Source organism: Nannospalax galili, unplaced genomic scaffold, assembly GCF_000622305.1.
Source record: "Nannospalax galili isolate Female #2095 unplaced genomic scaffold, S.galili_v1.0 scaffold1740, whole genome shotgun sequence".
In the NCBI taxonomy this organism is placed as follows: Eukaryota; Metazoa; Chordata; class Mammalia; order Rodentia; family Spalacidae; genus Nannospalax; species Nannospalax galili.
In genome coordinates, this window is record NW_008346390.1 from 197,718 (window position 1) to 210,089 (window position 12,372).

The 12,372-nt window shown below is 50.5% G+C and overlaps 1 protein-coding gene across 1 annotated transcript in view; it reads right to left on the bottom strand.

Moving 5' to 3' along the window:
* Syne3 (spectrin repeat containing nuclear envelope family member 3) overlaps positions 1 to 12,372 on the bottom strand; it is a 95,354-nt gene that overhangs the window by 46,841 nt on the left and 36,141 nt on the right. Inside the window, exons 2-4 of the mRNA XM_029568151.1 lie at positions 10,485 to 10,642; positions 3,343 to 3,515; positions 606 to 915 (exon numbers count right to left, since the gene is read on the bottom strand). Coding sequence (XP_029424011.1) covers positions 606 to 915; positions 3,343 to 3,515; positions 10,485 to 10,628 — 627 coding nt within the window. The 5' untranslated portion in view covers positions 10,629 to 10,642. The remainder of the gene's footprint in view (positions 1 to 605; positions 916 to 3,342; positions 3,516 to 10,484; positions 10,643 to 12,372) is intronic.

The following is a 12,372-nucleotide window of genomic DNA, read 5'->3' on the forward strand; positions in this document are numbered from 1 at the left end:
TGTGGGAAATGAATAGGATGGTCCAATAGCTGGTGCACCTATATTAAGCTTCCACATATATACTGAGTCCTGAGAAACTCTGGGGGTATGGATAATGGGTGGGTGTGATGGTTGGAAGGACAGGTGGATGGGTGGATGAAAGGTGGATGGATGAACAGGTGGGTGACGATGGATAGTCAATAATGAGAGAGTGGAGGGCATGGGGACAGATGGTGGAGTGATAACTGCATGAGGGGAGGACCTGATGGGTGGATGGGCAGATGGGTGGGTGGACCACTAAGTGGTTGGAGAGATAAATAGGGGATTGGGTAGCTGAGGGGAGGAAGGCCGATGAGTGAATGACTAGATGGACAGGAGAGCTAGAAGAATGGGTAGACAGATGTTTGGGGAGGTAAATGTTTGGGGAGCAAAGGGGAGGCCTTCAGTAGTATGGGGGGAAGCAGGTGGAAGAGGGGACAGATGGGCAAGGAGGGAGGCTGGAAAGTGGGTGGGTAGATGGACAGATGGTGGGTGGCTGGTGAAAGGATTGTGAGTGGGCAGAAGGAGGGGCTGGATGGCAGATGGGGTGGAGATGTGAGTAGATGATAGATTTCCCCACGCCTCACCTGGGCTCTGGCCTTCACAGCATTGTACTCGGCCTTCATCCTCTTCTGGGCATCTTCGTCCACACTGGGGTCCCCAATCCTGTTGAACAGGGAGCCCGCCTCCTCCAGCAGCCGGTCCAGGAGCACCTCCTGGTTGTCCACGCTGTGCAGCAACACCTGGGCATGGCTCAGCTGCCACTGCTTCTCCTTCAAGCCCAGCTGCAGCTCCACTGGGGGCTCCAGAGTCACCACCATCTTCTGGAACCAGCGGTAAAACTCATCCCGGGCCATCAGGTACTCACTCCAGTGGAGCCACACCCACTCGATGCGGCTGTGGGCACAGAGACCATGGGGCCATCAGATGCCTGCCCCCTGGCTCCTGGGCAGAGAGACTTTGCCACTGTCCCCTCCCAGATACTGGTGGCTGTGTGATGGGGACATGATGATGCCCTCTCTGCCTGGAGTCATGAGAACAACTGACTTGAATTCCAGGTGTCAGACTCCTCACCTACAAGATGAGACCTCATGTTCTACAAGTAACCTCCCAGGTGAGGTCAAGCCTCAGATTCCTCCTCAGCCATCTGCTGGGGAGATACAGTTCCAATGGCCCCAAGTCACCAGTACCCGGCATCCTGGCTCTGAACTACCACTGCCAGTGCACAGACCCCCTACTCTGCCCATTGTTAATGTTCAGATAGCCCTGCCCCCTCACCAACAGGGTCTCAAGGGCTTCTCATGCTCCTGAGAAAAGGAACAGAGCTGATAAGCACCTTGGTCTTTGAAGTCAAGAGAAGCAGACTTTTCTCCACTGTTTGGCCAACACAGCAGGCTTCCCCTTTGATCTCTAAAGAGGACAGGTTTTAACAGTCCTGCTCTCCCACTTCCCCCCACTCAACCTTAAAAAAATATATACATCTTCCCACCTTCTGCAGGAAGCAGAAGCCTCTCCCCTTAAAAGACCCCAGCTCACGACCCAGGGCAGACATTTTCCCTGCCTGGAAGGGAATCTGTCCCATGTGTTCCTGTGCTAATAAACTCTGCTTTCTCCTGATCAACCCTATTCATCATATGGCTACTTTTTATCTATCAGATGGTGCTCTTAGCACTTGCTGCCAGAAAGCAGTCAGGAGATTGTCTGTTGTTGGGCAGAGCACAGCTGCCTCTACAGGCCAGTTAGTGGCCACCTGGTGCAGACAGACTGGGGGCCTGTGTGAAGGTTCGGTTCCGGGGTTCTATAAACTCTCAGGGTAGCTGTGCCCCATTCACCTGCCTCAGTATCCTCATTTCTAACATGGAGAAGGTTTTATTTCTCCAGCCAACATTAGGAGGAAGAGTTTGAAAAGCAGAAAGCTGCCAGGTGTGGTGGCGCACGCCTTTAATCTCGGCACTTGGGAAGCAGAGACAGGAGGATCTCTGTGAGTTCGAGGCCAGCCTGGTCTACATAGCGAGTTCCAGGCCAGCTGGGGCTATAGGGAGACCCTGTCTCAAAAAACACCAAAGAAAAAAAGAAAAGCCGAAGGCTCTGTGGAGAAATCCTCCTCCACCATGTTCTTGTTTTATGAATGTGGAGAGGATCCTCAGCTCCTGCCTCCCAAGGGTCGCCATGTGCCAAGCACAGGGCTTTATTCCTGAATTTCTCTGTCTCCTTCCATTAAGAACACTGGATTGCCCATCCACCAGAGGAAGTGCCCGAGGCTTAGAGAAGTCAAGGAACCTTTACAAGGCCACACAGGAAGAAACCAGTTGGGCAAGAATCAATGCCATCTGGGTGTGCACAGGTCTCCACTGCAGTCCCTCCCCTAACCTGACTCCCTGGTCTAGGCCAGCATTCTGGCTAAAGTGCTGCAAACCTTCTTCTTGTACACCTACTGTGTGCGTGCATGCACCTGCCAAGGTGTGGATATGGAGTTTGAGGACAACCTGGAGGGCTGGTTCTTGCCTTCCACCTTGTTTGGGTTTCTTGGTTATCACGGCATACACCAGACTAGTTGCAAACTTCCAAGAAATCTCCAGTCTTCCCCTCCCATCTTGCCACAGGGGCCCTGGGATTATAGACAAGCACGAACACGGTGTGATGGTTTGAGTGAGAAATGGCCCCCAATGTGAACACTTAGTCAGTTGGCGCTACTGTTTGGGGGAGAGTCATGGAACCTGCAGGAGGTGTGGCCTTGCTGGAGGAAGCGTGTCATTGGAGGTGGGCTTTCTCTGCTTCCTGTGCCTGCTTGAAGATGTGACAGCTCAGCTTTCTGCCCCACCGCCTCTGCTGCACACCTCCCCACCACGAAGGACTCTTCTCCCTCTGGAGCCATAAGCCAAATAAACTCTTCCTTCTGTAAGTTGCTTCAGCCATGGTGTTTATCACAGCAACAGAAAAGTAGCTAATATATGCACCCAGCTTTCCATTGGTTCTAGGGATCTGAACTCAGGTCCTCAAGCTTGTACAGCAAGTGCTTTGTCCACTGAGTCATCTCCCCGGGGCCAGGCCATCTTATGCCTGAGCCCTTCTGTTGTCCTACTGGAGAAGACACCACGTAAACAGCCTATTAGAGCTGCTGGAACACAGGATGGCTTCCTGTGTCCACTGTCATTATATTTGAGTGTAATTAGAAAGACGCACTGGCCTGAATCCCAAAAGGAAACCTCAGCCTGAAAAGGTGCTGCTCAGGCAGGGGTCCCAGAACAGCATGGTGGTAGGCAAGGAGAGTCACCAGCATCCGAGGACACGGGCCCAGCGAGGTCCCCTGAGCTGCTGCCCTACCTGTGGCAGTGAGTCATGTAGGTGACGGTCTCTTCCCATTGGGCCTTGATGTCCCTCAGTCGGGTCAGGATCTCAGGCTTCTGGCCCTCATGGCAGCTAGACAGGAGGGCCTCGGCTGCCCGCAGGACCAGCTCCACCTTCACACGCCCCTCAGGCTCCAACTGGCAGATTTTCTGAGGACACAAAAGCCAGTTCCCCAGGGTCAGACGTAATGCCAATGGGCACGGACAGTGTGGCCTGGCCCTAGGAGCTGGGGTTCAGCTCAAGGTCCCACAGCCCCTCTTCGCTTTGAGGAGGCGGGGAGCTTTGAAGGTTAGTCCTGCCCTTGACCACTGTGCTGTGTGTAGCTTCAAACTCAGATAGCCTAACTCGCTCCTTGCCTTTCCCATTCTGTAGTGTGACCGTGAGTACATCGGACTCTCAGGGTTTTACTCATGAGGAGATGAGGACGTGCAGGCAGTGCCCATCCCAGTGTGTGTGGCTGTGCACTGACACCTTCAGATCTGCTCTTAGAAGCCGGTGAGGCCCCCACCCAGCTGAGGCTCAACAGGAGTCAGCCACTCTGCTTTGTCTGCCCTTTGCTCGGAGGCCCTGCCCCCATGGGTGACAGGAACAGCGGAAAGTCCATTCTGATAGGAGGCTCACTCCAGGACACCCTGGGGCTCAAGTCCCTGCAAGCCCACAAAGGCCAGCGATGCTCCATCAAACCTGCCTGTCTCTTCCAGCCTCTGTCCCCTCTCTATTATTTATCATCGGTGTGTGTGTGTGTGCGTGTGTGTGTGTGTGTGTGTGTGTGTGTGATGTGTGAGTGCAGGTTTGTGTGTGTCACAGTGCACGTGCAAAGGTCAGAGAACAAATTTCAATAGTCAGTTCTCTCCTTCCACCATGGGTCCTGGGAACTGAACTCACGTCATCAGGGTTACCTAATGTCCTATCAACTCGCTAAACCTGAGGACGGAGCCTCAAGTGAGGAGGAACTTTCCAGATCAGATTGGCTTGTGGCCATGTCTGGGAAGGCTCGCCTTGACTGTTAATTGACTTGGGAGGGTCCAGTCCACTGTGGGCCGCACCATCCCTAGGTAAGTGGGCTTGGGTTGTTTAAGAGAGCAAGCCAGCCGTGATCCCAAGCAGCATTCCACTAGGTTCCATTTCAAGCTCCTGCCTTGAATTCCTGTCCTGACTTCCCTCAACAATGGACTGCAACCTGGACCTGTAAGCCAAATATACCTTTCCTCCTGACATTGCTTTTGGTTAGGGTGTTTTATCATGGTAAAGGGATGAAACTAGAAGATACAGCAGGCACCTTTAGTGGCTGAGGCATCCTGCTGGCCCCAGCCCTGTCCCCATCCCCTCTCATGGATGCTTGTTGTAAATGCCCAAATCTTTAATCTCATCTTGACATCGGCTTCTTGGTGGATGAGCACCGAGCATGGCAGGTAGTTAATCTCTGCTCTATTAAGCGTTATTATTCCAGTTCATCAACATAAGCTTGGCCTCCCAGTCAGATTATTGGACCAATTCCAGGGTCACTCTAGATGATCTTTGCCATGTGACTTCAGTACTTTAGGCCTATGAAAGTGGGGAGGTAACAGTTATGGACCTAAAGGGGAGACAGTAACAGCTATGGCACCAGAGACCCGGTGAGCCATAGGGTTAGCACACTGCCTGGCACGTACTATGCTGGCTGCCAGTAATTACCCACTGGTTTTCGGGTTTTTTTTTTTTTTTCAACAGACAGTATGAATCTATTTTTTCCTCTTTTATTATCACTTCATACTTACTTGGTTTATTTACTGACAGTTCCCTGTTGGCCTAAACCTCAAGCTCAGTTCCCCAGCCTGTCCCCTGGAAGCTGTCAATTTTCTCAGACTCATGTCCCACTGGCCTTGTTGTCTCTGCCCCTTCTCCACAGACAGGGTGAGAAGGGCTCCTACCCCTCTTTGGCTGCTGTGTGACCCCAGGCAGATCACTCAACTACTCTTTGCATCCTTTTCTCTCCAGTGACAACATAACAATCCCTGCTTCATCTGACTCATGTATTATTATTTTTTTTTCTTGGTCTTTTTGAGACAGGGTCTCCCTGTAGCCCCAGCTGTCCTGGAACTCACTATGTAGACCAGGCTGGCCTTGAACTCACAGAGATCTGCCTGCCTCTGCCTCCCGAGTGCTGGGATTAAAGGCGTGCGCCACCACACCCGGCTCATGTATTATTTTAAAGGCAAACACATTGATAAAATACACATGTATTTTTGTCAGTGGTTGAGCAATGAATTACACAGACCCACCCCCAGCACATGCAAATGGGAAACGGCCCCCACCCCTCCTTTGCTCCATAGGCTAATGGGTAGACAGGATGACAACTGTATAACAGAGACTTCAGGCCCATGCATGTTATCAAAGAGCGGAACTAAAGCAGCATCTCCCCCTCAGGGCCTCTGTACACATATGGCACAGGGAATGTGGAGAGTGAGGCGCATTCCCACAAGAGGGAAGAGGTTCTTTCTGTCCTGTGGGTGACAGGATGTGGCAGGTCACCCCCTCCGATAAGGACCCCCATGTCCCACTCAGCAATGAATGACTATGAGGAAGACAGAAGGACCTCCATGGCCAGGGTAGACTGCGGGATGTTCCAGACAGAGCATCATCAGCCAACACCGAGGACTCCGCCCACCTCCAGGAATAGCATGGCTGAGGATAAATCTCTTACCGCCCAGAGATTTTATCTGATTAATAATAACACTTAGAAGATGGTGTATCTCACTCCCTAGAAGCTGAAGGAGACTCTAGTCCTCACATCTGCAAGGTAGGTTTACAACTGAGAGTGCTGAGGACCCATGGAAAGTCCAGATCCCCTGAGACTGAAGCGATGAGGCTCCTGGGTTGTGCCCCCCTCCTCCCAGGCCACACCCCCTGATCCCCATGAGGGAGGCACAGGACTTGGGGGGACATGGATGCTGAGATCCTCTGCTTCTTTTTTTTTTTTTTTTTTTTTTTGAGACAGGGTCTCGGCCTGCCTCTGCCTCCTGAGTGCTGGAATTAAAGGAGTGGGCCCAAAAGCAACACTCTGCTTTTTTTTGTTTGTTTGTTTGTTTTTCTGTCTTTTTGAGACAGGGTCTCCCTATAGCCCCAGCTGTCCTGGAACTCACTATGTAGACCAGGTTGGCCTTGAACTCACAGAGATCCGCCTGGCTCTGCCTCCCAAATGCTGGGATTAAAGGCTTGCGCCACCATACCCGGTTTACTCTGCTTAATCTAAGCAAGTGACCTTGATGAAAGGGGAGAGGAACTGGCAGGTCCCAGAGGAGGCAGAACACCAAGCAATGGCTCCTCCTCCAACCTGCAGTAGACTAGCCTCCAGTTACCTGTCACCAGCTGGGAAGAGGTATTTCCTGTGCCCTGGAGTCAGGAAGAGCCTGAGGCTACAGCGGAGAGGGAAGAGCCAGAGCTGAGAATTGCTCCCTTTCCTCCAACACCGCTCATATGTAGCATTCCTAAACACATTACAGTTGTACCTGAATAAACAGTCTGACTCTAAGCATTAAGTTTTAATAACCAAGAACTGACCTGAACTCAGAGTTCATCCCTTCAGATGGCTCAGAGAACTACGTTCCCGACCCAGGCCTCACCCATACTTTTATTCTAAAACATTTCTCCAGCATCAATTGGGGAATTACAAGTTGGAATGCACCCTTATCGGAGAATCTCAATCCCTAGGCCTAAAATATATCATACAACACAGTTAAGCATTCTTCTCAATTTTCACTGTTTTTTTTTTTTTTTGAGACAGGGTCTCCCTGTAGCTCCAGCTGTCCTGGAACTCACTATGTAGACCAGGCTGGCCTTGAACTCACAGCGATCTGCCTGCCTCTGCCTCCAGAGTGCTGGAATTAAAGGTGTGTGCCACCACACCCGGTTCAGTTTTCACTGTTTTTAATGAGGACAGAAATATGAAAGTGCTTTGAAATGCTAATTCAAGTACACCTACATTCATTCACTATCATGGGTGAAGGGCAAAGTGGCATCCTGAAGGACCAAGGTCAAGTGTCCAGGTGACAAGAGCACATGGTTCAGTGAGCTTGTTAAGATTATAAACAGTGGCTTTGGGTTCAAGGTTGAGTAAAAGTCCATAGTCCAGAAGTCATTCCTATATCTGAGGGCTCTGATCCATGGCTGGGGCTCTGTGCAAGGTCCGTCACCAGCAAGAGGGGGTGGGGTGAAGGTCTGACAAGATGCTTGAGCTGTGGCCTCAGCAGGTTGGAAGCAGCTGGTGGCAAGCATCAGGTGTGGATTAGATGAAGAGAAGAAGCTGGAGGTCAGGAAAGCTGGCTTAGTCAGGGCCTCCCCTCAACCCAGCCAATACCAGCTGACCACCTGTATGGTGCTAGGCAGTGGGGTGCAGGCAGGGCAGAGGGAGGGCTGCATACAAAAGTACCACTCAATACGGTGCCAAAAAGTACTGAAGGAGGGACTCAAGGAGGGACTGGAAGAAACGTGAGACTTCTTCACAGAGGAGGCTGCACAGGTGTCAAGTCTGGGAATGGGGCAGGCAGTTGGAGCAGGGGGAGGAGCCAATGTGCAGAAGCAAGATGTATCTAGGGGTGTATATGTTTGACCTCTGGAAGTCAAACCTCAGGAGATGCTAGGGTGGCCCTGATCCAGAAGGGGGTCTGGAAGCCTGTGAAAGATGCTGAGGCCAGAAGTCAAGTGCAAGGCCCAGAAGGCCAGGCACCAGAGAGAGGAGGCATGGAGACCTAGGAGAGGATCTGGGGGTACTGTGAGCACAGACATGGCCTCTATCCCAGCACCAAACCCACAAGAAGCATGGTCACTCAGGTCAAACTGAAGGGTATCGTGAGGAGTCACGGCTCATGGACAAAGCCTTGGTGACAGGAAATTGAGGAAGAATGTGTGGGCAACAGTGGAGGTAGTGAAGGCCTGAAGGTAGGGTCTCAGCTGGTGGACTCCTGTTGCCAGGTGAAGCCTGGTTTTCCTTCAGTGGACAATGGGGAGCCATGCAAAGCCTTAGAGGAGGACATCACAAGATCTGTTGTGAGGATTAATCTTTTTTTAGATAATTTTTATTTATGTATACGAGTGTCTTGTCTGCATTTATGTAAGTTGCACCCATGTTGTGCAATGCCCACAGAGGCCAGAAGAGGATATTGGATCCCCTGGAACTGGAGTTATGGACAATTATGAGTGCTGAACCTGGGTCCTCTGCAAGAGCAGCCAGTGCTCTTAACTGCTGAGTCATCTCTCTAGCCCTGGGATGGTTACTCATGACTGTGAACTTGAGTGGATTGACAGCCACCTAGGAGACTGGTAAGGCCCATCTCTGGGCCTGTCTGTGAGGGCTCTGATTAGATCAGTGGTTACTTTTTGTTTGCTTTTGGTTTTGTTCATATGTGTGTGTGTGTGTGTGTGTGTGTGTGTGTGTCTCCCAAGTATGCGGGTGCCCATGGAAACCAGAAGAGGGTGCTGCATCCCCTGGAGCTGGGGTTATAAGCTTCCCAATATAAGTGTTGGGAACTGGACTCCGGCCCTCTGGAAGAGCAACTGCTCATAACTTGACCCACCTCTCCAGCCCTACCTCTACCACGGTTTTTGGTTTTGTTTTCATTTTTTCTGAGACGGTCTTCCTGTAGCCCCAGCTGATCTGGAACTCACTATATAGACCAGGCTGGTCTCAGTCTAAACAGAGCTCGCCTAGCTCTGCTTCCCAAGTGCTGGAATTAAAGAGCTATGCCACCATGCCTGGCTCCCTCCACCACTTTTTTGTTTTGTTTTGTTTTGTTGACAGGATCACCCTAGTTCTAGCCACCTGGAACTCACCATGTACACCAGGCTGGCCTCAGTCTTATGGAGATCTACCTGCCTCCGCATCCCGAGTGCTGGGATTAAAGGGATATACCACCATGCCTGGGTCCCTCCACCACTTTTTAGTTTTTTTTTTTTTTTAATTTTTTGGTCATGGTGGCACATACATGTAATCCCAGCACTCAGGAGGCAGAGGCAGGAGGATCAGGACTTCAAGGTCATCCTCAGCTACAATAGTGAATTCAAGGCTAGCCCGGGTTACAGAAGACATCAAAAAACCAAAAGGGAAAAAAAAGGTGTCTCATCACCAGTGCTCAGAAGAGTGTTCAGTCAGTAAAGGGAAATTCCAGACCAGCTTGTGTCTCTCCTCCCTGAAGGAAGTGCTGAGGCTTCTGACCCAGGAGGGTGACAGGGACTTGGGGCTAATCCCAGCACTTGGGAGGCAGAGGCAGGCAGATCTCTGTGTGACTGAAACAGGCCTGGTATACAAGTGAGTTCCAGGCCAGCTGGGAGCTGGGGCTAGAGGGAGACCCTGTCTCAAAAAGACAAAAAAATATATATATATATTTTTTTTTTATTTTTTTATTTTTAATTATTTGTATATGCATGTGCATGTATAGGTATGACCACATGACTGCAGGTGACTTCAGAGGCCAGAAGAGGGCATTAAACCCCCTGGAACTGGAATTATAGGTGGTTGTGAACTGCCCAATGTGGGTGCTGGGAACCAAACTCTGGTCCTCTGCAAGAGTAATATGACACAGTGACACTCTTACTGCTGAGCCATCTCTCCATCCCTGAATCCATTGATGGATTCAAAATCTGAATAGATTATTTAGCAAGGTGGTAGAGATCTAGTGGGGGAGGGGAGGGTGACTGGTTGGAGGAAGCAGGTCACTGGAGCTGTTAGATGATAAACTAGAATCATGGGATTTCTAAATGGGTGTGATCCCAGAGCTGTTAAGTCAACTGCCTCACATAGAGATAGGAAAAATAAGGCCCAGAGAGGGACGTGGACATGACCAATGTCACTGGGCACTGTGGGATCAGCATGGAAATCATAATTGAGGTCTCCAACTATTTCTTTTTGGCTCCTGTCCCCTGGCTTCAGGCAGCTCATGTTCATACAGGGTCACCATGGTACCATGCCAAGCACCGGGCACTGGCATTTCTGGTTAATGTTACATGAACTAAGACTCTGCCTTGCACCAGGAGGATGAATAGAGATGAGTCCCAGCTCTGGAGATGTTTGGGCTTGGGGGGGGGGGAGGTGACACATGGACATGGCCATGGTCCAGCACCTGCCAAGCCAGAACTTTGCATACCTCTGTCTCCCGCAGCCTGGCCTCCAGGGCTGCTCGGGGCCCCTGTGTGTTGTCATTGATCTGCAGCTGCTCCTGCACCTCCTTCATCCATGCCTGGGCATCATCCACACTCCGGTCAAAGTCCCCTTGGAGCTGTTGCATCATGGCACCTGTGGGGACTAGAAAGGACCACATGAGGTGAGGGGCTGCAGAGAGACCCCAGGCAGCCAGCACTCATACCAGCACCTCTCCTGACGCTTCCAACTGGCACGCTTGTCAATCCTAAAATGCCTGAAGCTGGAAACCAACAGGGAGTAAGCAGGCTTGACCTGTGCTTCGGGGAGCAGTAGGCTGGTAGCGATGCCCATTTGGCACACAACCTTCTACTTGGGAGAAGGGTAACTTCGATCTGCACGCTCAGGTTCAAGGCCCTCCACAAGAATTTCTCAAAGTGCACAGAGAAGGTGTGACCCAAAGCAAAGTCTGATTTGAATGGACCCAAGCCCCCAGTGAAAGGCTCATAGCCTCTAGTATCAGCAGAGCCCACAAGAACCCTGAGCTGCCCCTGAAATGAACAAGGTGGAGGCTGGCCATGTGAGCCAGGGTTGCTCCTAGTTAACACCAGTTTGGGTCCCCAGCAGATGTTCCTTCTGTTCCTCCACACGGTGCTCCTCACAAACACCGGCAGTCTACTGACCCAGCACCTCCAATGAATCCCACCTGATCCTTAGGTAACACCTGCCAGCTAGCACAGATCACCTACGCACACCAATCCCCTCAGTTGGTCTGCCATTCCTTGCCTTACCCTGCACTGTGGGTACAAAGTCTGGGATTTTCTCTTAAAATCCCATTAAGCCTGAGCAAAACTCTTTTGCATTCCAGTCCTAGGTGTCAGCTGTCAGGGGCTATAACCTGCTTTGGATTAAGGTTATTTACATCCATATTCATGTGAAGGGATTGGGTCTGGCTTATCTACCAGTGTCCCATGGTGAGCACAATGAACCTATAGTTCCTGAATGAACCATCTCAGAATGGGTGTACGATCTAACACCAAAAACTCCCCATACCATTATTTCACTATTTTATTTTATTGTAATGCTGGGGATGAAGCTGGGGATTGTGTATGTGCTAACAAACTCTCTACCACTGAGCTACATCTAGCCTTGCCACGATTTTTATTTGGTAGTTTTGTTTTGATTTTGGTTTTTTGTTTTGTTTTATTTTGTTTTTCTTGAGACAGGGTTTCTCTGTAGCCCCAGCTGACCTGGAACTTGCTATGCAGACCAGGCTAGCCTCGAACTCACAGAGATCCACCTGCCTCTGCCTTCTAAGCGCTGGGACTAAAGGTGAGCCATGACACCTGGCCATGCAGAGATTTAAAATAGCTAAACATATAGGACAGGAGAGTAAAAAGTACCCATAAGGCAGGAAACGGGTGGGGGGCTCTAAAAAGAGGGGGAACAAGGGGGGGTAATGGCAGAAAGAAGATAAACTATCACAAGCTCTCTTATACATTGAATCTAGATTTAATTGTGCACGCAGCACACACACTCAAAGCAGAAGGAGAACTGTTTGGTCCTAGGAAAAAGATCAGTTGGGGGGATTAGAGGGATGAGCGAGGGTAATTGGGAATCAATACAAGCAAAATGCACTGATATATTTCAGTGTAAATGTCATCATGAAACCCGTTCATTTGTATGCTAACCAAAAGCATGAAAAATAAAATGGCTAAACCGAATAAATCTGAAGGCGACCCAACAATAGGGCCTCATTTCCGTACATAATGACCACTTGTCCTTGCGAATCTGAAACAGCCTATACAGTGAGCCCTCGATGAACCTGTGCAGAACACTGACGGTACAGTCTGAAAGGGGAGACGAGATTTTATGCATTTGGGAGTTTTCACTGT